The sequence below is a fragment of the Ammospiza nelsoni genome, chromosome Z (genome assembly GCF_027579445.1).
Source record: "Ammospiza nelsoni isolate bAmmNel1 chromosome Z, bAmmNel1.pri, whole genome shotgun sequence".
Taxonomy (NCBI): Eukaryota; Metazoa; Chordata; class Aves; order Passeriformes; family Passerellidae; genus Ammospiza; species Ammospiza nelsoni.
In genome coordinates this window covers 80,669,059-80,695,902 of record NC_080669.1, presented here as the reverse complement: position 1 = coordinate 80,695,902, position 26,844 = coordinate 80,669,059, and the positions used below count along the sequence as shown (strand labels likewise).

Below are 26,844 nucleotides of genomic sequence, written 5' to 3'. Positions count from 1 at the left end.
AAAAAACAACGTGCTGTCCGCACATAGAGTAAATCAAACAAACCTGGGAAATTTCTTTCCAAAAGCCATTTGATTCCTAGCTGGTGAATTGTCGGAAACCACATTCAACCAGACTTCACTGAATTCTTTGTATGGCATCATGTGGGAAGTGAGGAGTTATTTTAAGGCAACACGATTAATACAGGAAAAATCCAGCAGTACACACACCAGCCAAAGAGCAACAAGAATTTTATTTATAGGTAAGTTGCTTGTCTAATTCTGTGAGCAATTGTGTCCAGGTCTGTTGTACCTTTCCTTGCCTGGCACAGCTACAGAAAAAGAAAGTTGATTCGTGTAATATGCTAGATGGGGCTGGACAGTAGATGAAGGCAGAGTAGGATTCTGCATTCAGAACTATGTTAAGTGAAATAAGAGTAAGGGAATTTAAATTGTACAAAGAGTGAAGGACAAATACTTACCCAGTGTTTTTTTTGCTGTAAGAATAAGATGCCTGACAGCAGGACAATCTTACCCCAGCCCATACCTTGGTCACTAAACTGAGCACAGCTACTCCATCTCCTCCACATGCCTCAAAATCACACCCCGAAAGGGAAAGGCATAAAACACGAGTGGAGCATGTAGATATACTGCCTAAAAGGGTTAATTCCCCTTTGCTCAGGCTGAAGAGGAAAAGGGCTTGAGGAAGCTATTGCTATAGATGACTTCCTTTCCATGGTGAATTTTGCTGACAGCTACTTAAAAATACAAGCAACACTAGCATTTTTCAGTGTGGGTATTGACCTTTTATTTTTTTAAAAAGAAAAACAAAAAGAATACATCCTTTTACTGACTGGAAATGTGTACAATGATACATTTTTAATGAATTCACACATTAAAGAAATAGGCTTTGACCAAGTTTCTCCAATGCATGGGACTTCCAAATTCTTTCACAACCAATAATGCTTTTTTTCAAATACTTTGTAATAATATGGCATTGGGAGAGCCAGAGATCCCCTGAGATGCCAGTACTGCTAGTACAGGAGGTGCCTGACCTCAGTCCCTCAGCCATGAGTACCAGGGATATCCCAGTTATTCTGCAAAGTAGAAAAGGAGGTGCTCTACAAACCCCAATTCCATAATCCAAGACCATCCCAGCAAAACCCAAAACTATCTCAAAGCTGACAGAGAATCGGCAATTCCCGTACATCTCTATATGAACTCATCCCAACCTTGGTATTTAGTAACAGCTTCAAGGAGTATATTTATATATAAATCTACTAAAACAACAAAAATAAACCCCCAACAACACCACTGTAAAATTTACGTGAACACACGCAACTTAAGCAACACTGTGTTTCCACTGGATCTTGGCTATTAGCTGCTTGCAGTTTATATACAAAGCTGATTAATTAGAAAAGCTGCTTCTGGGAGCCAAGCTTTTTGTCCAGATTAGCCCTAGTTAGACTAAGGATTTCCTACATGTGATCTTCCATGAGATGGCAATACTAAAATTTTTTATTGTAACACCAGGATGTGCTTGTTTGTAAACATTTTGTCTTACTATTAAATGAAAATCCAATGCATTCTTACATTCTTCACTGACATTATGGATCAATATCTAGGAATTCATAAGAGATATGAAATTTTGGCTAATAAAAATCCTCTAGACTAGTTAATTCCTGGTGTCAAGGCACTGACTTTAACTTTAGAGCAACATCAAGCAGAATTTGATCCACAGAATCACAGGCAAAATTTCCTCCAGGATGTAGGAGGTTCCAATCCATGCCAGCAAAACAATTTAAGTTTTGCATGATCCCCATTCTACAGATTGGAACGCAGGATTGAAGGGAAGCAGTTTGCCAAGGTCACAGGCAATGTCAGCAACACAGCTCAAAAGAGCTTCAAATTCCTGAACAGCCAATTTATGTTGGACAACAATGCCCACTTCTCTCCTGACTCCTACAGTCCTCAATCCCCTTCTATTAGGAAAAGATTACATGATACTGCATTTGGAGGAAGGCTCACAGGGAAATGTCAAAAGCAAATATGTCAGGGATATACAAAAAACCAAAAAATGCTAGACAGGTAAAAAACTCTTCCTTCTGTTGTTCTTGAAGCTCTTCTTAAGTTCTCCTTTTTGCCAGCTGCAGTCCTGAGTAATGAGTACCTGCCAGATCTGGGTAGCAGCTTCCTCAGACCCTCTCCTTGTGCTTCACGTTGGCCAGCTTGACTGTTTCCTGCTCGGAGGCAGGGGGAGAAGGCTCGTCGTGACATCCGATCGTCAGCTGATAGACAATCACTCCCGCAACTGCCCCAAGGAAAGGAGCCACAACTGGGACCCACCACCAGTGGGACGGCTTACCAATCCTGGAAAACAAAAAGGAAGTGCACAAGGTAAGGAGTGCAGCCTAAGCATTGGGATATTTGCTGGATCAGGAGCCATGCAGGACCTGACCCTCTGCAGCCGTCACCACCCACTTGCACAGGACAGCAGCACCTGCAGAGCTTCCAAGGCAAATGTTGCCACACACACACAAACAAACACTTTAAATCCCAGTGACAAGCAATCCAGAATAACTACTTTCAGGACTTCCAAGACTGTCTCTCCACCAGGAAAGGAGAGAGGCATTTGCTGTGCCTACACTAGGCACCTTCAATTCCCTCCCACTGCTTGGAGGAAAGCAACCCTTGATAACATGGCTCTCTTAAGTGTCTACAAAAATAACAAACACTTCTCATTTTCTACCATTCAAAAATCATGATGTGTTCATGTTCAAGGTGCAACTGAAATTCTCAGATTTCCTCTGAGATTTCATCTTTGACAGCAATGTCATTTGCTCTCACCACTGGAAGCTGCCCAGCTTCCACAATTTCTTAAGAAGCCGAAAAGCAGACAGCATCTTTTAGCAACATTTAGACAATCCAAAGATACCTTGCCAAGACTCTTTATAGTGCCAGAGCTATTTGGATTCATAATTTATTCCCCCTTGATGCTCAAGGTGTTTGTCGCCAAGCACTTACCGGAACACTTCCATGCCCCAGCCAGCAATGGCTGTGAAGAGACGAGGCCCAAAGTCCCTGGCAGGGTTGACAGCATAGCCAGAGTTGAAGCCCATGGAGGTTCCAATAACAAGGACAACAAAACCAACTGTGAAGGCCTCCAGCCCGGTGGGGACGGGGTTGTTGTAGGGATCAACAATCGCCAAGACACAAACAATCAGGGAGGCAGTGCCAATGAACTGGAGAGGAATGGGGAAGGACAACAAGAATTTAATCCAGATTAGTTTTACAACTAAGTTATTTAACTCCTCTGGGATGTAATTCTCTTAAAAGGACCAAGTCACCCCACGACACTATCAGACCACAGCAGCCATAGGAATAAAAGAGTGGAGCTCCTCTCTTGAGATTATGGCAACCCAGAACCTCAATCAAACCTTTCTCCCTACCCCGAGAAGTGTTATGAATAGCTGTTTAGACAGCCAGAAAAGCTGGAAACAAACTTCCTAAACCTCTTTCCCACATGCCCTGGCTGGGTAGAAGCTGTCCCTTTTGTGGCTGATGGCAAGTTTAGAAGACAGTCACATTCAACAGCAACCACCACCCCATATCCAGCTGACCTCTGAATTGTGCCACAACGACAGTACCAGAGTGAAAGTGAGGAAGAGCTACCATTCCTCACACTATGGCTCTTCAGGGACTGTGACAAATTGCATTCTTTTCTCTGGTGTCCTGACCAGTATTGTAACACTTGTTAATGCCTTGGCACAAGCCTTCTGGCTGTAAGGTCCTTTCTGGCCCTACTCTTCCTATGGGCTAGTGAGATACCTGTGTCAACTCCAAAAAAACCTTTCTGGATACCTTATCTTTAAATTGCAATTAATTTCTAACTAAAGGTGAGGCCCAGACCCACCCAGAAATTCCTCTTCAAATGCACTTTCATCATCCCAGCACCCTCTCACCTGGTCAAAGAAGCCATTCACAACATTCAGATGCTCAGATGGGTAGGTGGCAAAAATACCAGCAGTGGCATTCTGTCCTGTAACAGTGAGCCTGTTACTGTCAAAAGCCCAGATAGCATCTAGAGGTAGGGAAGGAGAAAAAAAATAAATCATTTGCTGTAGAGCAAACACTTTTATTTGGAAAACTAATGGCATCATCCACCACAGCATTTTAACCAGTCAGGCTCAGAGGCAGATGGCATTAGTCCCTGTTCCTAACAATTATTTGCCAGGCATCAAGAAAGAGTCAAGAAGCAAACACTAAGGTGACTCCAACTCTCTCCCAAAGGTAACCAAACATCTGTGGTATCAGTCTTGGTGTGAAAACATGACATAGTGATATGGATCAGCAAACAGGATTTGGGCTTTTTTTCACTTTTGTAAGTTACAACTCCCAAGGCTGTCTTTAGGGCCACCAGTGCCTTGCCTACCACTGTGTAGAAGCTGGATAACTAACTTAGGGCAGTCTATCTTTCCTTCATAGTGAGTGGAAACAAAGCCAGACACCTCTGAATGTAGCTTCTCCATGGGTTAGGTAGCTAAAATGGGGTTAAATCCCTTCTGAAGAGGAGGCCTCAACCCAGGAACTGGAAAGGTAATTGGTGTGGAACTGTTGCCCTGATATTTACTGAGAGGAAGGAAGGTCTCCTTGCTTCTTACTAAAGTGAAAAGTAGTTCCAGCCAGTGCTGGGGTGGCAGCTTCCTCCTCCAGCTGCAAATAACAGTGATGCTGGAAATAACAGGTGCTCCACTCAGCTACAGGGAACATCACTCCTCTTGCCAGAAACAACTGGGAGGCAAAGTCTGATTCCAAATGTCACACTTGATATTGAGGAACAGCAAGGCCCAGCATAAAAATTCAGTTCTTGCCCACTGAAGATCTCCCTACGATGATGAAAAGCACACAGGAGAAATAGAGGCATGAGGAACTGGATTTGTAAGGTGCTTCCCAAGGTATGGAATCACTCTATAAAAGCAGCAAAATCTGCTAGAAGTCACATTATCTGGAAGTTAACACCAGACAATGCATTGAACGTCACAGTGAAGACTTCATTTTTTAAGCCAAGAAGGAGAAAATGCTTCTGGAACAGTGAACAGATGTAAAACCTTCATCACTGCTAGTGCTGCACTGACTTTTCTGGAAGATCAGTAGATACAAAAGAGCCTTTCCAGAGGTCCAGTGTTCATTACTCAAGGACAAAAACTTGCACTTTGACAATGTTTGTTGGCCTTCAGATTGCTTTGAGGAGGCTTGACCCCATCATCATGAGAATGGGAAAGCCATTCCACAAACACAGTAAGGAGGTCTCTTGGAATACTGCACTGCAAGTTCTCCTGTCTGATACAAAAACTTCCCTCCCTGCAGTGAGTCACAAACACAGTTGTCTCACCTCAAAAAAGACACAGGGTTTCCACACTTACCATAGTACAGCCCAAAGACAATGCCAGCTCCAAGGAAAGCCCCCAGGGTTTGTGCAAGGGCATAAATTGGCAGCTTGATCCAGGGCTCCCGGGCCAGTAGGCACATGGCAAAGGTGACAGCCGGGTTCAGGTGTCCACCTGCAGAGAGGATGGTGGTTAGTGTACTTTAATGGGCACAATTAGGTCCCAGAGTTGTGCCAGGGGCACTAGCTTCCATGCCAGTGGCACACAGGAAAAGTAGTATGAAAACCTGAACAACAACTGACACAGGTGAAACTTGTGGATTTGTCCACGTGGAGCCAGATGTACCTGAGACTTGTCCTGCGATCAAAATGCCGAGCGTCACAGCAAAGCCAAAGGCCAGGTTGACAGTCAGGAAACCTCCATGGGTCCCTCTGCTGAGAATGATCTGTGCAACAGAGCCACAGCCAAAGAGCTAGGAGGAGAAAAAGAGATTGAAATTACCCTCTCTGTTCCACATCAGGGCCAGCTGCTGACCAATGGCTGCAATTGCTCCCCTTACACCTTCATGGGACATCACAGCCCACTCACGACTCAAAGCCTTCACAGCTTCTATCTTTGGTCAAAGTATCTATGCATTATCTCTAGAGATGAGAGGGAAGAAAAAAGGGCACAGACAAATCTATCTCCTGGCAGGACGGACTGAAAATAGGGCTAAAATTAAAAGCAAGATATATCTACAGCAGTCTGTAACTCTTTGTCCAAACATCTAATTTTAAGATGCCAGGTGAGAAGGAAGAGCCAGACATCATCCTGGTCTGAGATATTCACAGTACAACTATGCTGATGAGGGATCTGGGTACCATTGTGTTAAAAAGACTAATTGCTTGACACAGTAGCACATAGATTGGTAGGGAACAATTCTGTTAATGCCTGGAAGTACAATTGTGACTGAAGAAGGCCACATTCAGCCTGACATTATTGGAGTTCTCTTTCCAGATTCCATCAAGAAAAGTCCATATTCAAGAGAGTCCACCAGCACAGCCAGTCTTTGCCTTCTGTCCAAGATCAGGTGTGCAGCAAACCAAACACTCAGGTGGAAAAATACTGTTTATTTTGGATTATAAAACTGTTTCCTAGTAGCTAAGGAAGGTGTTGCTTAAAGATGTTCACTCCAACTGGATAATTCTTCTCTTCCCAACTGCACCTAAAAGCCCTCATTCCTATGCTCACCCTTAACAACTGAAACCAGCTTCCCTCAGCAATTCAGTTCATCAGCCATCCAGCTGCAGGCTTTCTGTCTTGGCAAGTCTGTCCACAATGCAACATGTAATTTAAAGAGCTCTAAACCTGATCATCTGTATGCTTCTATCTCCCACTGGCTCCACCTGAACTGACCCTTGGTGCATTATCACTTGGAATTACCACATTGGCAGGTACTGAGAGGATGCTTAAACTAGGACAGAGATTACAGCCTGCTCATGAGATGCTCAAATCTAGGGATCAAGGCTTGACTTATTTCTTCTGACCACATATCCACAACTATGCCCCCACAAAGACTTTCTACTTCCGTAACTCCATCATCCCAGAATTACTCAACTGCCATAGAGGTGGCATCAACTCCTACAGGATAAGCCACCAAACAGGCACCAAGGTGGCCAGGTTGGCTGTTGTCTATTCTTCAGCCAACACTGGACATGCCCATTGAGCAACACACAATCCAAATCAGAGGCAAAGACAAAACAAACATAACTCATCCCCTCCCGTACCCTTGACAACTGAAGAATTGCTAACAAAGCAAAAGGTGCACTCAGCTTGCTTGGAAAGGAGCAGCCAGGTAGCCTGCAGGCTGATTCATGAGGTGGACACTCTGTAAATAAGTGCCTCTTGACAAGGAACCAGGTGCCCAACACAAGGGCCTTGTGTAAAAAGAATAAAGGAACCTGCAGAACTCGTTGGTGAGGGAGGGATAGCCAGCACTGCTCTCTACTGGGTGCAGTCAGAACAGCCCCTACAATATCCTTACCCAGCTGGGAAACCATGGCAGAGGAGACTCCAAGACAAAAGCAGAAAATATTTGTTATTGGCAGCAAACAGAAATAGCTATGCCCAAACCACCAAGGGACGCACAGCTCCAACTGAGCAAATAAATACAGGCTAAAAGCCAGGGTGAATCCTGTTTCTCCCTTTCCCCAAACTAGCCCCAACAAGCTTTGGAGAGATTTCAGAGAGTACGTGGCCATGGTGTTTGCCTCTCAAAGGCCACGCAGCACATTATTCTGACCAGGCAGGGGACAAGCCCACAAAGCCTGAGTTTGGAGGAGTTTACCCACTAGTGATCCATGGCGATGACGGTATTTGTCACTCTGTAATGACGGTTATTCACTCTGTAAGAGCTGGCAGTCCTGCAGGTGGTTGGTGCATGGTTATGCACATACCTTTTGGCTGCAGAAACCAAGGAGTAAAATTTTCCCACCTCCACCTCCCTGATCAGCCGCAAAGGTCTTCCCCTGAGCTGGAGGAATGCCAGGTCTGCCATTTCTCAAGAGGTTATCTCAGGAGGTCATTCCCCATCCTCCTCTCCTCCATCCTACACCTGGCAGTAGCACTCCAGCTTTTCCTCAGAAGGGAGTCTATGGGCCATGTAAAAACACCCCGGAGCCACTCCACAGGACCTTTACAGCTGTTTATCAGATGGGCCATGGGCACTGTTTGGCTTAATTCAGTGTAACAGTAGAAAACTTAACCCTCAGCAGATAAAAAGAGTGCAGTGATACTCAGGAACAGGTTTGAACTTTGATACGCATGTGTTCAATTCCATCCTGCACCAGTGGAGTCCACTAAACACACAAACACAGTGTCATGCATGACATCCCTCCATGGCATTTGACTTTAAGGAATCAGTTCAAGTCATGCCTACCCAGACTTCTGTGGCAAGTACCTTGACACTACAGAGTTTTGTTGTGGTAGTAGCTGATACAATTTTTAATCACACCACTTTCACTTCTGCTCTTTGCTAGTTTTCCTTCCAATTCCTTTTCCCAGATCAGATGAGACCAGAGAATCTCAGCTTTCATTTTATAGGTTTTGTTTGTCCACTGCTCACAGAGAGCTCTTCAGGAGCATCCAGCTTGGGTTGAACGGCAAGGAAGGTCAAATAAAAGCAATTCAACATTTTTCCCAGTCTTTTTAGTTCATGAAATGTATGTAAGACTTCTTAGCAAATCTTTTATCTCTGTAGTCAGGGACAGTGGTGCACACCTAAGGGGAGATCACACCCCATTCTTTTGATTTTAATAACCTGCCTCCCACAGCATTTTGTTTTGTGGTTTTGTTTTTCATTTGCATTTGTTGGACTTTTGTTTTGCTTTTTCATTTGTTTGGCTTTGGTTTTGTGGGGGGAGGTGTATTTTGGTTCTGTTTTTGTGTAAAAAAACCACTTCTGGAAGAATGTCCAGCCAACAAAAATGCAAGTTAGCACCTCCCATGACAGTAGGTGCAGCAGTTGACTGTTACACACCCACAATACTAGCCAAGTTCAAAAGTGGTTTTAAAGTGCTCATAAAACACTTGCAATAAAGCATCACTCCAATGTGTTAAACCTGCTCTCCAATGAATTGGAGTCAATGCAGCCATTAACCAGGTTAATGGAAGCCTGCTCCCTACTTCCATCTTACTGAATCTAGCAAATTTAACAGGGAGGTTTCTTACTGCTCATGGGGTGATTCAGCTTCTTGCACTGTGAAAAAGGGCTAAATCCTTGTTCTGCAGGAATGGGCTCAGGAGAGGCAGGGCTGCCAGACTCCAGAGGGGAAAAGAACACCCCTGAACGAAGGAGGCACCAGCAGCAAATAATGGGAAAAGGTAGCACGTTGCAGGGGATACCTCACACTCAGAAACCGTGAGCTCCCTGTGTCCAGGGCATGTTTGGAGACTGAGCAGCTGGCTTTGTCCCTGTCTCAATCACTCAAGTAAAAAACACCCCATCTCAATGTCTGAACACATGGAAGCCCCGTAGCCAGTAGGGGCTGGTAGGAAAGAGCCATGGAGGTTAAAAAGTCACAATAGCTCATGAAGAAACAGGGCTACTGAAGGCAGCCTATTTAGGCAGATCTTGTGGAAAACTGATTCATATGTGAGCTTCACACATGGTGCTCAGAACTCCTCTGCACAAGAGCCAGGTTTCTTTCCTTTCTTGTCTCCTCCTTCCTTTGCCAGCAAGCTTTTTTTACACCTTAATGTGCAACACAAAAGGCCTGAGAGCATTTGCTCTTCGACTTCAGACAGGTCTCTAAACGTAGGTGGGAAAGCTTTGCTGGCATAGACCAGGAGGAGTGCAATTACCTGAATTACAACTCTTCTGCCAGCAAATAAAGCAGGGATTAGGCAAGAAGCCTACTGTAAATCTACCCTAATCACCCTGGCGGATGGGAAAGACTGGTCAGCCCTTGATGCTCTCTGGTTAATGGGGAAGATGCCAGAAGATGCAGTCAGACCATGAGTATGCTTTGAAGGAGAAAACCCAGAGATACTGAAGGATGATTTTAAGTTTTGAACACACAGAGGATATCTCTCTTCATAGGGAGAAGGCAGGGAGCAAGATCAGCATGCAGAGATCTTGAACTCCACAGTTCACACGGCAGGATAGCCTCCACCAGACAGAAAGACAATGCAAGGAGCACTATCCTTCATGCTTTTCCTCAAAGCACCTCTCAAACAACCAGGCTGGTCATCATTCTCAATTTGCAAAGCAAGGAGAAACCTCAGACCCCAGAGCCCAGTTTTTTGTCCAGCACAGCTGGAGGCAGCCTGTACAGAAGCAGCCCTGCAGGAAGGGCAGCAGCAGATGGCCTGTTATGTTACAGCTCTTTGTGCACCACCCACTGAACCAGACCCAAGCCAGGGCTGCAGGGCTGGAGAGATGAGAGACTCTAAGCAAAACTGCGCCCCACATACATCACATGCTATAAAAAACATTGCACAAAGCTGGAGACATGAGCCTCCCTCAGCTCAAGAAACCTGAGCGACCTTCAGCAGAGGAGTTGGGCATTAGGGATGAAATTCACTGGTTTAGGTTGTTCACCCATGCACAGAGGGAAAAACATTTGTTCTGATGTCCCCTACAAGAGGTTTCAGCCACTAGAAAGACCAGTGTGACTGGTGGGGGCTTGGTCACAGGGTTGGGCACTCCTGGGGAAAAGATGCCTTCCCACCAAGGGAAAGTCTTAGTGTGTGGGATCTCAGCACCTCAGGATGGAGGTGCAGAGAGGCCGAGACCACCCTTGGGGGGCTCGGGAGTCCTGGAATGTTGCCAGAAGTGTCTGGTGGCTGGATTTTGATCCTACACAGGAGATGACACCTGTATGAGGACTGGGAGGGTTTCACTGGGTGAATGATGAAGGGATAAGTTAATTAGAGTGTAAAACACAGGGTTTAGGATTTCTGTACAGGGGGGTCTAAAGAAGTAAGATGGAGGAATTGGGGCGTGTCCTGTTCTTCTTCTTCTTCTTCTTCTTCTTGGCCTCCATCTTCTGTGGTGATAGTAGCACTTTGGGATTGGTTATTACTAAAAGTGCACCGGTTAATAAGGGTAGAAGGTATTGGGGAAAAATTATAAATATTGTATACGTAACTTCAGGTATAAAGATAAGTGACCGCCCCGGGGGCTCGCAGTGTGCTCATGGCTGACTTGCTGTGCAGACCTCTGTTGGGCTGAAAGAAAACCTTTTAGATAAACAATTAATAAACACAGAGACCAAGAAAAGATCAGAAGTCTCTTCTCGTCCTTTGAAGCGTCGGCTCTTCAAGGCCATCCCTGGGCCTTTCCAGGCCACCTAAACAGCTGAGGAGCCGACATTAGTGCCCAAGCTGTCCTGTTTGTAGGAAGGAGAAATGTCCTGCTTCTGGAGAGAGCCAGCAAGAAGGGATAGTTTTGGACAGTTAGTGAAGAGCTTCAATCCCTTCTGTGGAAGGGTTGAGGGAAAGCAGCAGTACTGCCACTACCCGTGTCCCCATACCCAGCAGCACAGGACCCACCAGGTCCTCCTTTGCAAGGAAGAATCAGCAGCACTCAACATGCTTACAGCAAGGATTTCCATTCACTTTTACAGCCTAGCAAAGCATTAACCAAGAAAAGAACTTTAATTTTTTTTAAAATTACATTTTCTAAATGTGATAAGCTGGGTTTAAGCAAACCACCCCAAATCAAACAGCAACTGTGGGAACTACTGTGCTGTCCCAGACAGTTGTGGGATGAGCAGCAACTTTAAGTTGCCAGCACCTAAGTGGGGCTCCCTTTGCTGTGGTCATCTCACGAGGTGAAGCTCCCCTTGCTTTAGTCATCCAAACCACTTTGCCATTTTTGTTTCTGTGGTCATATCCCAAAAAGCTGTCACCTAGCCACAAAGTCAAGGCAGCAACAATTGAAAAGCAATTAGGAGCTGTTTTGTTCTTTCTTTGTGCCTCTACAGTAGTGATTCACAGTGAGTCCCACTCGGAAATCAGTCATGATCAGCACATTACTTTTCCTGCAAATGTAAAAGACAAACAGAACCAGCTTTGGTATTTACAGCCAGCAGAGCAAGGCAAACAGACCGAGCCTTAAGAGAGGCACGGAGACCCACCATGGAAATCTGGCTTTAGTGGGTTGCTACAGTAATAACACAAACAGCAAGGGACTGGGAAAATGCCTTTGGCGTTTGTAGTGCTTAACGATTGCCAGCAAGCGGTGCTTCCAGCACAGGTATAAAGCTCAAGCTTAAAGTGCTACTCAGAGAGTGAATTTTGAAGCGGGGAAATGCCAATTTAAGTATCAAAAGAGATGTATGTAGAATCAGCATTACTATTTTTGCAACAATAGAGACACCACCCACAAATTAAATAAAAGTTATGCAAGGTGCTCCGCACAGCAAAAGTGGCTTGGAAGTAGACAGCAACTTGCCTTGGCATTCTTCAGGGCTTGGCTGCCTTAGCTGGATTATTTTTCTTATCTTAAAAAAAAGAGGCACTATTCAAACAGTCCTTTCCAGCTCAAACCACTCGATGATTCTACCTTCACCATCTCTTTTAAAAAAATGAGAAAAATAAAGTCAAGCACTAGGTTCATTCTTACAGGCAGCGAGACTTTGTAGGGATCTTCAATCTAGGTTTTGTCTAGAAGAGCTTAAAAGAGCTGCAGTCATTATGCGAGTGAAAGGGAGGAGGGAAGAAGCTGAAGCAGTGCCAATATCCACAGTGGGACAAGTTTTACATTACACAGTAAAATTTAAAGTAAGCTGCAAAGTTTAAACCATCTCCCTCCCTTGGGGCTCAGGAAGTTGATTTCAGTGTGAACAACATCTAACCTTAAATCCATCCCTGATAATATTTTATTCAAACATATTTGTGTTTAGTCAGCTCCATCTACCATGAAGAAAACTTTCATGGTTTCAGGTCTTTCTTCAGGCATTTTACTGTGAAGCCCAAAACAGATATTTACTGGGGTACAATCCCTCTAAATGCACACACACAGCTCAACCTGCTGGCAGGGTGGGCAGCAGGGACTTTTGCAAGGTACAAAATGACAATTTCTGTCTTGGGAGAAAATCCAACTCAAACAATTGTCCAGGCCAACTGAAAGGGGAAGGAATTCACCTTCAAGACCCTTTCTATTTCATGTAGGTGATACAATAAAACTATTAAAAGGAATCAGGGTGGAAATAAAGAAAAAACTGCAAGTTTTTTTTTGTCTTTGCTAAGACAAATAGACTGAGACAGCACAAAGTTGGAAAGGGATTGACTAGCTTGGATATTGCAAGCTTGTAGTCCTGGAACCCACTTTCCTCTGCTGCAGCCTGTTTTGGACTTCTGACCATGCAAGAGCATTCACTGAGTTTGGGACTTTCCCTTTTCTCTCACATGGTCACAGAAAGCCCAAGCGCTCTGTCCACTGCAGAGCTGCAGCAGGAGATCCTGAGTGAGTTTGACTCCTACAGGATGGAGTTATGGAGTTGACTGTGCCTCTAAAACCAGTTCAGGAACTCCTGAACATGGTGAAGGCTCAGCCTGTAAGCTTAGACACACACACACTGCAACAGAGCAGGTTTGATGCTCCTGAGGACAAGCGTGTGTTGCCCACTTCTGCCAATGCAGTGTCCAGCGTGGCTGGTGGGTGCCCATTGCCACTGCCGTTTTGGAGGCTGCTTATGATTTTGGACCAAACCCTTACTCGAGCTCTGAGCAGATCCCAATGCCTCTCTGCCTGGAGAGGCAAGGTGTAAGGAAATGTAGTTGCTGTTGTGCCAGCTGTTACAGACAGAGGATGGACTAGTGGGGTTTGGATCATGAGCCCTTCTGAAAGCTCAGATCCAAAAGGCCAAAGGCTTGTCTTGTTTCTCAGCAATATTAGCTTTGCTATCAGGAGGCATTAGTCCACTACAAGACTTACCTTGTTTCAATCCTGAGACTAACAGCAGCAACATCAGTGATTAATAGACAGCAGTCTTCTAACAGTTAATCACTTTCCTATCACCTTCTACCCACCTTAATTCCAAACAACCCTTCCTGGAAAAATCAACAGGACTTGTTTGCAAATCACCAAAGCTGGGTCGCTCTGACAATAAAGCCATTGCACCATACAAAGCTGCTTTCTTTTGAGAGTGGAAACATTTTACACAGTCTTAGCAGAGTCTCCTAAGCTGCCATACAAGATTCCAAAATGCTCTCTTCATCATCAAAAAAAAAAAAAATCTTATTTATGAGAGCATATAATTGTGTCAGTCTTTTTCTGTTGATCCCCAGGTTCTTCATCAAGCCTTCCTCTGCCTTCAACTCTTCCAACCCTTAGACTTCTCTCCAGAGAGTTCAGCCACCAGTTACAAGGAGGTGTAAACCCACAGTCACTCCACTGAAACCTTCAGGATTGCTCTGGATTTACACCACCTCAGAGGAACCTGTACCTGCAGATATTCACTGTGCGAACTCCAACTCATTTCTGCCTCAATGCATATGCATCAAACCTGTGGCCAGCTGGGCAGTCCTGCATTTTCAGATGCAGGTGCTCTAAGCCAGATATCCCTGCCACCGTTTTTCTACACCAGCATTTACTCCACACAGCTCATACACAACTCACCTAGCTGTCCATATCTGCCTTTAACTCTAAAGCAAATTGCAGCTGCTCAAAACATTTGCAACCTCAGGCATTAGACACACATTTATCCTGTTTTATCCCTTATATTCCACCCCTTTGGTAACTGAGCACTAGAACAGGCAGAAGAGTTTTATCTCCATTGGCCACTGAAAGGCACAGTGGCTGATAGCAAGCACCAGGTCCCAGCAGGAGCTGCCATGGTATCGTGCAGCCCCACTGACAAGCCCCTGGGGAATCAGTGGCTGACAGCAAAAGGACATTGCAACAGCTAAAGTTCTGGCTACTTCTTCATGATGGGATGCATGGGAAAAGTTAAGTGAAAAGAAACAAAAATGTCTTTCACTTCCTCGGGTGATAACACTTGCAGTATTTCAGAGCCAAGAAAATATCCTAAGGCGGACAGAAAGGAAGTTTTGCATGATCTCTAGCAAAACACTTGCTGCTTACACAGAGCTGTTTTGCTCCCTGCACTTCACAGATATACAGAAGCTTCCACACACCCAACAAGTTCTTCAGAGCCCACATTTTGTAAGAAACCCCAACGTCCACCCTTAAGCAATATGGATGAATTTTTTCCCTGTGCACAGGGACTGTCCTCCAGACCCCTTGCAGCAGGTTGCACCAGAGCTGGGCTCATTCCCAATGCAAACTCTGACAGCAACGCAGCCCCTTCACCAGGACAGCTTCCCCCAATCCCACAGGTCAGAAAGCATCCCACACTACAGCCCCACTCACCACCAGGATCAGCGTCCCCAAGCACTCGGCCAGCGCTTGCCGCACTAATTTGTTTCTGATCCTCAGGTGCTCCTCAATGGTAGCAAGAATGTCCTTTTGCCTCCCCATCGCAGCAGAGGTGCTTCTCAGGTGGTGTCAGGGGAACAGCAGCAGCTGACAAAGCCTCAGCAAAGTTTCTTCTCCAGCACAGCTGCCTTTGCTTATAAATAAGTTCATCGATGCCTGACACACCTCCTGGGTAACCACACCCCTTCCAGCCGCTCTTCAAACCCAACTTTTTTTTCCCTGCTTTTCAGCACGAGACAGCGTGGGTGGTTTTTTTCATTTTCCTTATTGCTTGCATAGGTGAGCAAAATATTCAGGGGCTTCATAGGAAGAAGGAATTAAATGCGTCCTGCTGAAGCCACTGCTATTTTCACCACCAGCTAAAATACAGGGCCATGTCTGCCCTTCTCCAGCTTCACTTAAATGTATAGACTGAGCAGTGCCTTACACATTTGTGTGAGCATGGTACCCTGCATTCAGGTTTCCTTCCCTCTTGAGCTGTTGCAGAGTGGTAAAGTGAAGTGTGCTCCTGTGCTGATTCAGAGGCTGCAGGTGCTTTGACAGAAAAATTGGGAAGCAGAAGGGTTTTAACCCCTACAACTAAGTCTGAGGCTCTCCTGAGTTCCAGCACTTACCCAGGTGAAGCTGGTACTGTGAACAAGACCAAGCCTCTTTCCACGGAATTCTACGTTTAGGTCCAAATTCTTTTGTGTTATTACAACTTATCTCACCCTCCCAGAGCTTTGGGAGAGCCCTCACAGCCCAATCCCTCTGAAAGCTGTAAAGAAAAGGCACGAGGCTCCCAGTGCAGAGCCAATTCTCATCACAGAACCACAGACTTACCAAGCCACACAGGAAACAGCCCTTGCTGCCTTTTCATTGTCAGTAACATCCTGTATCACTCTAGGATTATTCCACAGGATGGCCTGGATGAAAGCAGTCCCAGTCTGTACCATCTGAGGTGAGGACAGCTAACAGGACATGTGCAGCTCATGGCATCTGGTTTTTGTTAAGTGAGTAGTAAAAATTCCTGGGCTCCTTGACTCACCAGGCCTTGATGCAGAGCTGCAGGGCTGAATTTGCAGGACTAAATGGGAGCCCCTTGATTTGTTCCCCCACCTTCTCTGCAGAGCCACAGATGCCCAGCTTTTCCTCTTCCCCTCATTTAACCATCAACTTTCCTGTGGAAAAATCAGAGCTTTTTAGTACAGTGGTGAATAGGCCTTTATTTTGTACAGAAACTGCAGCCAACACAAGAAGCAGTCAGGAATGTGGCTAAGAAAGCAATAATGTGTGAGGAATCAAATACAGGGAAACACTCAAGTCCAAACATAATTACAGGGGCAGGAAACTTTCCTCGTTATTTTGTGCTCAAGCCCAGTCTGGGGCTGCCAGCATCAATGGGGTCCTCTGAACCACAGTGAGTGCTCCACCAGCCCTGTGCTTGCTTGCTTGCTGCAGCTGGGATTTGCAAGTGAGGGCTCAAGAGAGAAGTTTTCAGCCTTCTCTCCATATCTCTCCCCTCATCATCTTGCAGTGCATCACCAGAGCCATGCAAGCTCCTCAATTCCTCCTGCACTCCCCTCTCCTTTACATTCTGCCCTGTCCTTTTATCCTGATGCAATACCAAAGCAATCACAGCCAGAAATTAAGCTGTGTGTTGGGTTTTTACCCTTTTGGCACTCACCAAGCTAAAACACATGGCCACCAGCATGTAGACACTGTGTTCTGTGGTGTAGTTTTATTTAGGCTAGTTCCCATTCTTTCCCTGGTGGTGAGGACAGGTCCATCAGACCAGAGAGAGAAAGGTGAGGAGCAAAAAGCATGGGAGGTTGTGATGGTTTCCAAGCAGGTAGGAACATTTCTTCTGTCTCCAGCATTTGTGGCCCTCTGTTACAAGTTGAGGATACAGACATTTCCTCACAAATAGGGGAGGGAGGGGAGATGTTCAGGTTCCAAAGTCAATGGTGTGTCTTGGTTTTTGCTGGAACAATTAATTTCCTTCTCACTCGCAACTTGGATTCAGTTGAGAAAATGCTGATAGCACACTGATGTTCCAGCTGTTGCTCAGCGCTGTTTACCCTAACTCAAGCCCTGCTCAGTTTCCCAGGCTCTGGCAGGGAGCACAAGAAACCAGGAGGGGGCAGGGCCAGGAGAGCTGACCCAAACTGCCCAGAGGGATATTCCATGCCACAGAACACCATGCCCAGTGCACAAACTGGGGGGCAATTGGCTGATCACTGCTGGAAAACAGGCTGGGCGTCTCTCAGTGGGTGGTGAACAATGATAGTGTTTATCACATGCCTTTCTTGGGTTTTATTGTCTATCTTTCTCTTCTTCATTGTCATTGTCATAACTAGTAGCAGTGTATTTTATTTTGTTTTAATTATTAAACCATTCTTATCCCAGCCCACAAGTATTACAATCTTTTGCCATTGCCTTTCCCACCGGGGGTGGGCAGGGGGCAGTGCATGGTATTTTGTCTCTGGGGGTTTTTTGATCACGACATGGTAAAAGATGGTGATAAGAGCAGCATCAAAGCTGTTGCTTGGAGAAGTCTAGACACAGGCCAGCCTGAGGAGCTGGGGTGGGGTGGGTGCTCCGACACCAGCTCCGTGCCTGACTCACTGCCTGACCCCAAGCAAATCCTTCACCTTTCCACACCCCAGCTTTTCCGTCAGTAAATTGGACAGTGATATCAGATTCCCTTCTTGGGGCGTTGTGAGGGTGAATCACTGCAGCCCAAGATCCAGTGACTTAAAATGAGCAATAGGGAGTTATGCAATTGCTTTCCCAACGGGCAGTGGTGTTATTATCTAGGAAGGAGCTTGGGGAAAGGACTGTGATGCAATGCCAGAAGAAACGGGACATCCTTTCAGAAGCAATAACTAATCAAAATGTGGGCAAGGCCTGAAAGACCACACTGCTGGAGCTTCTCTGTGCCAATACAGAAATTGCTGTGCTACACCAGTCTGCTGGACTTAGGGACACATAATCTAAACAGAAATCATTTAAAGATGTCCGTGAGCAGCAATAGATTTCCAAGAAAGCCCATTTCCTACAATAACTGGTGGTCAGGGTACTTGTACCCATCCTGGTGGTTAGAATAAATGCGATGGTAGGAATAAACAAGGTAGGATGTAACAGTAAAGAATAACGAGACAAGACCTCGGGGCTGCTTAGCTCTCCTAGAGTTGGGTGTACATGGAAAGACATCCATGCCTTTAGGATTGCCTTGCACGGACATCCAAAGAACCTCTTTCACAGCACAAAGCCTCAAAGAAGGGAAATTTCCAAAACCGTCACAAAAACCTCATGGTGGTGACTTGCCTTCCTGGTGGTTTTGCCAGAGCTATTGAAGTACAAGCAAGGGATTTCTCTTGTCCATCACAGCGTGATTAAAATATCAGGTATTAAGGTACCTAGAATGGACTACCCCATCAATCAGTACAGTGTCAAAAATCAAGGCAGTAACACTCCAGTTTATGGAATCTGCTCGTTTACCCAGAGGAAACTCCAAGAAAAGAGAAAACTCAACTCAGCGGGAAGTCAGAGACAAGGTTGTTACATTGTGGTCCTGCCGTAAATCTCAAACTTTTCTTCCAGTGTCTTCTGGGACCAACAAATACAGCTGTACCTTGGAATTATCCAGGATTTGAACCTATGCCTTTTGATCCTGTCCAACAGAGCACTTCTCTGTGACATTTGTCACTTTCTTATTCCCTTCCTTTCTCTCCAGCAGAACCTTGCAATGTGCCACAATAAACTCACTGTGTGCTCTGGCTGTTATTTCTAGACAAGATCCAAAACTAACACCCAGGTTCCAAGTGTGCTGTTTGTGTTGCAGCCTTGCTGCTTGGCTCCGTCCCCCATCACTGCATGCCAGGGGAAAGATACAGGTGAAATTATGAGGGAAGAACCAATTCCTGGCTGCTCCCATTCAGCTGTTTTCCTACTGGCTATAGTGGTGCAAAATAAATTCAGGCTCGTAAACTTCTTGGCTTCTGCAGAATCCTGAATCACCCCCCAGTGATTTTTCCCATTTAAATCCAAGTTTAACAAAGCAACAAGACTTTTTCTTAAGTAAGTGAATGGATAAACCCGGGCTGGTGGGTTCCACAGCTTGTCCAAGCCAAGTTCATTCACTCATCCCAGGATGGATGGTGCAATCCAATGGGGAGAAAAGCGTGAATCACTCAAATCTGTGATGAGTCACCCATTGCACTGATGGCAGGGTCACCTGGTGCAAAAGCCGCTATGCCAAGAGAGGTCACTGTGTCAAGGCATGGCAGGATTCAGCCTTGTGAAATCTCCCTTTGGAAGACACCTCTAGCCATCTCCTTCCCATGATCGACTTGACAGAGCAGTATGGTGACATGTTCATTAGATTTCATTAAAAATAAAAATTATAGCTTGCCTAGCAAGGCAGGGTAGGAAGTGGGTGGGTAGGAAGTTTATAAGCTTTCTAAACCATTCTAGCTGGAGGGTTAAGCGCAGAGATTTCAACATCCTGCCTTGACTCTCCAGATTTGCACAGGCAGGTGTTTGTTTCATGTCTGGGTCTGCTTTGCCCTCCAAACTGAGTTAGAAAAATGAAGAAATTCCTTCAGGAAAGAGTGATAACCCACACAGCTGAGTACTGCTTATGATATCTGGTTTTGGAGAAACTTAAGGTGAAACTGCAATCCTAACTTAGGTTTCTGGGACATTAAAGAGTGGCCTGGAACCCAGCAAACTGGATTTGGACTTGAATTACTATATAGTAATAGGAATAATATTTTAAATTTCATTAAAATAGCTCTTCATGAAGCCCACTGATTGGGACCAAGTGAAGGAAAGGTGCCCTGAGTTTATGCCTAATGTAATTCAGAAGTATCTCATAGGGATGGATCCCCCAGAGCTATATTGGGCATGGACCTGCAACCTGCGCTCCTGGAGGTTCCTTGTCATGTCTAGTTTTCTCCTCAGCCCAAATCTTGTCCTAATTTACAGGAATAAACAATGTATATCATATATCATTCCTGCAGAGACATCATTTTCCACTCTCAGTGGTGGCCTGCCAGAATACCTACTCCACACTGAAAAAGCATCAATTGCTCCATAAGAAAGCTTTTTAATAACACGTCTGAAGGGAAAGCAATTACAAACAGCTCTCCTGAAACAGGGTTTTGGCAGGGGCTTCTCTCATAAACTGCTCTGTGTAGACAGCTGTTCTTCTGAGAGCTGCAGAGCCAGTCCTGCCTTGGAGACACTGCTGCTGTTGTGCACCACAGCAGGAGAGTTCAAAGACTGTGAAGGCAGAAGACACAGAAATGGTGTGAAGCTCCACAAGCCTGAAGTGTGAGTCAGGAGCAATGACAAGAACTTTCCCTACCAGGTGAGGACATGTCTCAGAATGGAAAGTGTGCCTGCTCTCCAACCTAACCACAGCTAGAGGTGTTCCTCAGCACAGAAATAATCACCTTAAGAGCAAAAGAACCCACCTAGATGTAATTTTAGATGTGTATTCCATGAGATCACTTTAGGAGTGTCCCTTTGTTGGGCTACAAAGGAAGACTAAAGCAATTATCCCAGGTGGAGACAGCTACATGTAACTGGTGTAACCCACCCAGTCTCTAAGGGGCTGCAGACCTGCGAGATGCAAAGACACTTCTACCACAGGTGAGGTGAGGTATTTGCAAAAGGAACAGGGAAAACTTAAAACTGTCCCACAATTCACAGCAGGGTCTCTCTCTGCAATGCCACTTAAATTCCAGATCACCTTTGTTCAAGAAAGGTGAATTAAATGTACAAAAGGTGCAAAGGAATGTCAGAACAACAGACGCGTGAATGGAGTCTCACCAGTCCAGTGTGGGCCAAAAGTGCTCAAATAAGGTAATGCAGTGAACCCAAGACCAAGCTGGGACATAATGCTGTCAGTAGGTACATTCGGAAGAAAAAGAAGTGTTTGTGTTGGCACAAGTGCAACTAGGCATGAACCAGCTGTTGACAATGTTAGGCTAAAGCGTAGAAACCATAGGAGCATGGATATTCAGCATGTTCCCGTTCAAGTAACAGGTTTCTCCTTTCCAGGAGATGCAAAGGCAGAAAGTATCAGAGGGTTAAATTTGAAAGGAGGTGTGGTGTCCCTCTTTTTCCCTAGTTTCTGTACCCCCAAATCTCACTTGCAGGAAGATTTCCTTCTAACTTTTACCCTCAGAGAAGAGAACTGGGTTCCTGAACTGTAAAAGCAATTTGGAGCAAACTCTATGCCCTGCCTCTTGTGTCTTCAGGGCTGTTGGAGGACTGTAACTACCAGTTCACCTGGACGCTCCCTAAATCCACCTCTGCAAAAGCAAAGTGAGCTTGTCTACACTTGCAGAGTCTGCTGTCCTCTTTGGGACATTCGTTCCTCCAGCTGATTTTAAATCAACCTGAATCCTGGGGAAATTTCCATACTGACCTATTTTTTTTTTCCTCCTGAGTAGTTTAAGTATTAAACATCATCCTTTAGCAAATAAGCATTAAGGAACTGCATTGTAATGGGCATTTCTGAAATTCCATAATGAAACAGGGATTTGGCATGGACAAGCCACCTGAGACAAGTGCCTGCGGCTGTGCAGATAACAGGGCTGTAAACAGAAGGGCTGGGCTGTGCACTGGATGCAACACCCAAAGTCAGAGGAGACACAGAGCACCCACCTCCTGATCCACCAGAAGAGCCCCTCTCCCAAAGACAGGGATAATGTCCTCTACCTGACAGACATCAGCAGGCATGGGACATGAGCTGGTTTGAGGCAAGAGCTTTTAATCTGGTTCTGGAGTCTTCAAGGAAGTCTTGCTCTCATGGGAGGAGAAAAGCAAAGAACTTGAAAGCCACTGTGTAGGAGCCACTCTGTTTTCCTCACTCCCCAAGCAAGAAGTTACAATGGTTGACAAAACCTGTGGCTGACCTGGAATGTCCCAAGAGTAAAGAGCCAACATTTCCTTATGAAAATGTCCTGACCTCTTTCTCTTGGCCTGCCCAGAAGAGATTAATGTGGGGATTTACACACAGAAAACCCCAAGAAGAGTCAGCAAAAGCAGATTCCAAATTGGGATCCAGGAGATACTCAGAATTTCAGTCCTAAACTAGGAGCACTGAAACAGGGCTAATCTTGTGCCTGGGAACACATCCTTTAGGTCCTGTGAGAGCACACAGGCAGTCCAAGCCCCAGTTTGCTTCATGGTTTGGGGCAGGTTGTTTTTGAGCTTGAGAAGCCCAGAGTTGAATCCAAGTGGTTTGTGGAAGCAGAGAGCAGCATATTGCAGAGGCAATCCAAGATCTCCCTGTGCCCCTTACTTCCAAGGGCAGGGCTGGGAGTTGAGAACAACCAGACCAGACGCCACAGGATCTGCCTGTCCTGGCACAGGATGGGGAATCAGGGAAGAGAAGCTGGCAGAAAGGAACACGTGCTTTCCTTTGAGCCACCAGTGCCTTTTGAGCCAGTGCTGGCGGCAGCTTCCAGTCCCAGCCACCTCCTCCTGGGTCAGACACTCTTTTTCCCTTTGGGAAGGAAGCCCCCATCCCTGTCAGCTGTCAGCATCCAGAACAGGAGGGGACCTAAAAGGAGCACCAGGTGGAGGCAAGCACTGGGTGTTCTGAAGTGACAAGTAGGAGATCCTCTCCCTCCTCCACCTACAGAGAGCTGCTGTGTCTCCATCTCCTTCTGGGATGCAGAGGCAGTGTATTCCATTGTCCTTGCAGCCCATATCTCCCAGTAAATCCCAACAGTAGAATCCCATCCTCACCACAGCTCTTGTTCACTTCCAGACTAGAGAAGGAGTAATGGGAAGGCAGAAAGAGCCTCCCAGTCAGACAGGGAGCTGAAAAAACACGGAGAGGAGATTATCCCTCCCCAGGCTGCAGCAGCCCAAGATCTTCCCACCACCAGCACTTTGTCACACCGAGTTTGCAGGGTGGTAGGAGCAGGGCAATACAGGCAAGGCATCAAAATGATCGTGCTGCAGCAGGATGTCTTGCCACACACCCCCCTTGAGAAATAATTTCCCAGATAAAGCTGTCAATGAAAGTCTGATGTGTGCGACTGGGGCTTCACAGGAGGGAGCTCTGGATCCTCTGGGAACAGACTCTCCTGCTTTACCTGTTAACTACACACTGATGTACCCATTCCTCAGCTCCAGGGTGGGGAAACCCTTCAGCCTGTCATGGGAGGTGCAGGTGATGGATCTCTGATGTGCCCCCTGTTTCCTGAGCCTGCAACCCAGACATTGCACCCACCACATCCTGCAGGAAGCCCAGAGCCCTGAATCAGACATGAGTCGGGCACCTGGAGTCAGCAAATTGGATCCCTATTACTGAAAAGCGAGATAAGATCTCTAACACTCATCCTGCTTGTGGCTCGGGGAGGATCTATTGCAGGCACCCAGCTGGGGCATCCTCTCAGCCTTGCAAAACCCTTACAAAGAGGCACCAACCCTGGCTCCACAGGTGCTCTCCCACCCTTCCCATGATGAGCACACTCGGCTGGCAGAAATGACAGGCTGAGGGAGTGGGGCTTAGCATGGCTGTCTTTCTGCTCATTCATCCTTCCCCCTGGCACATCAAGTCAGCAATGAGGAGGGAAGGGTAAAAGAGCTAGAGAAAAGCTGGTGGGATATCCCAGCATGGACCACTGAAGAGGAATAAGGCATGCCAGTCATTTTTGGCAGGTTTCCATAAGGGATGTGCTAGGAAGACTTGGTCCTGGTGGCTCCCACAGAAATCGCAGGAAGTCTGAAGTCAAGGCTGTTATTTACCTATATATTCTTGCCTTGCTTCTCATCTAGGAGAGCAAAGCTGTGTGTGAGGGGAAGAAGAGGCAGCAGTCTTCCTCTTCCTCAGACATCCCAGCACTTCGGAGATCCCTGAGAGGCAGGAGCTGTGCCTCCCACTCTGCCACCACTGGAACAGGTGGCTCCACAGCAGGAAGCAGAGCACACTGCATCTCTTCCAGTGGGCATCCCTGAAGCCCTGGGGAAACAGCAGCAAGGTGCAAGGCTGGTGGCTGAGCTCAGCAGACTCCAACCATGAGCTGTCCAGAGTCTGCTCATGTGGAGAGCCAGCAATAACTGCTGGGGTTTCAGCCAAGGCCATGGGCTCTGAGCAGCCGCAAGGATCCAGGTCCAGGGTGTGAAAGAAGGAAAAGCCATAGCAAAGGGAATTGCATTGGTGATGGTGTGACCTGCTTCTGGGACTGCAGCCCTTCACTGCAGTGTCTCATATTGTTCCCAGAGTTGTCACAGCAGTAATCCTGCTCCTTCAGAAACAGGTCAAAACCCTTTGCTCGTCTCAGTGAAATGACAAGAGGTCTTCAGCAGTGTGTACTCATGTACAAATGATGTTGCCCACACTGGAGAGGCAAGGTACCCCTCAGATCAGGCATACCTATCAGAAAAATATCAAATGGGGGACCAAGACACATGTTCTATCCTTTAGCAATCCTTTACACCAGTGCTGTCCCTGAAGAGAGATGCATCCTCTCAGGCTAAACAACCTGAGTTGTGTCAGTTGGACCACAGCAAGCCTGGGAAGCAGGGCAAATTGCTAGTAGTAACTCTTGCCAGGGCCTCTTATTGAGAAAGGAATTAACTTTTGCTCTCTGAAACAGAGTTTCGTCGCTCTGGGAGGAGCACTGCTCCCTCCACACCACCCTGATGGTTTTCTTTTCGTTACCACTTACCGTAAGGTGCTTCAGAGAGGTTTCTGGAATGTACACTGCCCTTAGGGTGACTCTGGGCCATGAAACTCTAGACTAGCTTGTGGACCTCTGTGGTGAAGGATCGCATCTGTTATTATTACTTCCCTCTGCTGGAGCTGCTGAACTCAGGTCACTGCTCTGTCTCTCATCACTATTGTTTTCGCCGCTTGGTAAACAAGTGACTTTCCGTCCTGTTTCTGGGACAATGCATCCTGCAATGGATAGGCTCCAAGCTGACACCTCAAGGTTGTTGTTGATTTGGGTAACAAAAAAAGCCAGGATAAATCTTCCATGCGTGTAAACTGAGGCATCTTCAGCTTTCAGCAGTGGAGAATTTAGCCCCTGAAACATGATTGCCCTGGGTGAGGATGCTCCCCTGCCTGTTTTCTGCACCACTGGCCTGTGAGCAGCACTACAGGTGGCTCAGACATGTTTGGGCTCTGCCCTAGCTTGTGTAAGGCCCTGGCCACTGCCTGGGATTATACTTGAGATATTCCCTCCTTTCACATCAGCCAAGATGAAGGAAAGCAGAGATATGTGTGTACAAACCTGAGCTTCAATAATGTTCAGAGACCCCTGCTGATGAGTCTGCATGAATGCAAGACACTTTTCTTAGTGCTGGATGTCCAACATCAGTGATGTTCTGGCTCTGCATTCCCATCTCCTGGTGGGATTGCCAAATCCATCAGGATCTAATTGCAAGAGCTGGACAGCCCTGCAATGTGCCTGGCCATGTGAGGCAGATTTTGAAAGGCCACAGCAAGGAAAAGAGGAGAGGAGAGGAGAGGAGAGGAGAGGAGAGGAGAGGAGAGGAGAGGAGAGGGAGAGGGAGAGGGAGAGGGAGAGGGAGAGGGAGAGGGAGAGGGAGAGGGAGAGGGAGAGGGAGAGGGAGAGGGAGAGGGAGAGGGAGAGGGAGAGGGAGAGGGAGAGGGAGAGGGAGAGGGAGAGGGAGAGGGAGAGGGAGAGGGAGAGGGAGAGGGAGAGGGAGAGGGAGAGGGAGAGGGAGAGGGAGAGGGAGAGGGAGAGGGAGAGGGAGAGGGAGAGGGAGAGGGAGAGGGAGAGGGAGAGGGAGAGGGAGAGGGAGAGGGAGAGGGAGAGGGAGAGGGAGAGGGAGAGGGAGAGGGAGAGGGAGAGGAACATCACATTGGCAGCAGATCAACAAGACAGGAATATCCACACCCAGCCCTGATGAGTACAGGGTTGTGGGGCTTCAGATGTTTTTGCACTTTTCAAAGATGTTTAAAAGTTAAAGACAGTGAAAACAGCACTAGGAAATTCACCTGAGGGCTAAAGCAAATCATACTTTGCAGGAAGAAGCTGAGAGTTCAGCATGTTCAGCTTTTCAGAGAGAAGATGTAGAAGCAGCTTGATTACAGGGTACAATACTACTTTAAGGAGAAAATACAAGGTCTTTAATTTCCAGGAGAAAGGCTTGTCAAGACAAATGTGTTCTAGCCTTGAGCCAGGCAAATACAAACGAGAAGCCCAGGCATGGGGGCTTGCTCTTGCCCAGGACAGTAGTGCTGGCTCTCCTGTGGGCTGGGGGCTCAGCACAGGGTGTCCCTTGGGGGAGAGGGGAGACACCAGTACAGAGAGCTAGAACGTGTTTCTGGCTGCCCCTGACTGCAGGTGCTGCTGCCTCAGAGCATGCTCCATCAAGCGCCCCTTTGAAAGAGCACACACTGAAGTGGAAGAGGGGAGAGAGGAGCAGAAGTGATTTACTAGCCTGAGGCTCAGACAGGCTGAGCCTGTGCTGCACTAGTCATGTAGTGTGGCATCCTTGAGCTCCAGGGATCCGGAGCCAAGCCAGAATAATTAATTGTGCAACACCTTTATGACTGGGAAACCTGCCTCCCCG

At 46.5% G+C, this 26,844-nt stretch overlaps 1 protein-coding gene across 1 annotated transcript; it reads right to left on the bottom strand.

The window, feature by feature from the left end:
• Positions 1 to 759: 759 nt before the first annotated feature.
• AQP3 (aquaporin 3 (Gill blood group)) lies at positions 760 to 15,449 on the bottom strand. Its single transcript, XM_059491837.1, has 6 exons — positions 15,223 to 15,449; positions 5,709 to 5,835; positions 5,400 to 5,537; positions 3,939 to 4,057; positions 3,001 to 3,218; positions 760 to 2,346 (listed from the first exon to the last, which is right to left on the bottom strand). Exons 1-6 carry the CDS (start codon positions 15,328 to 15,330, stop codon positions 2,172 to 2,174), a joined length of 885 nt encoding a protein of 294 aa, XP_059347820.1. The 5' UTR covers positions 15,331 to 15,449; the 3' UTR covers positions 760 to 2,171.
• Positions 15,450 to 26,844: the final 11,395 nt, after the last annotated feature.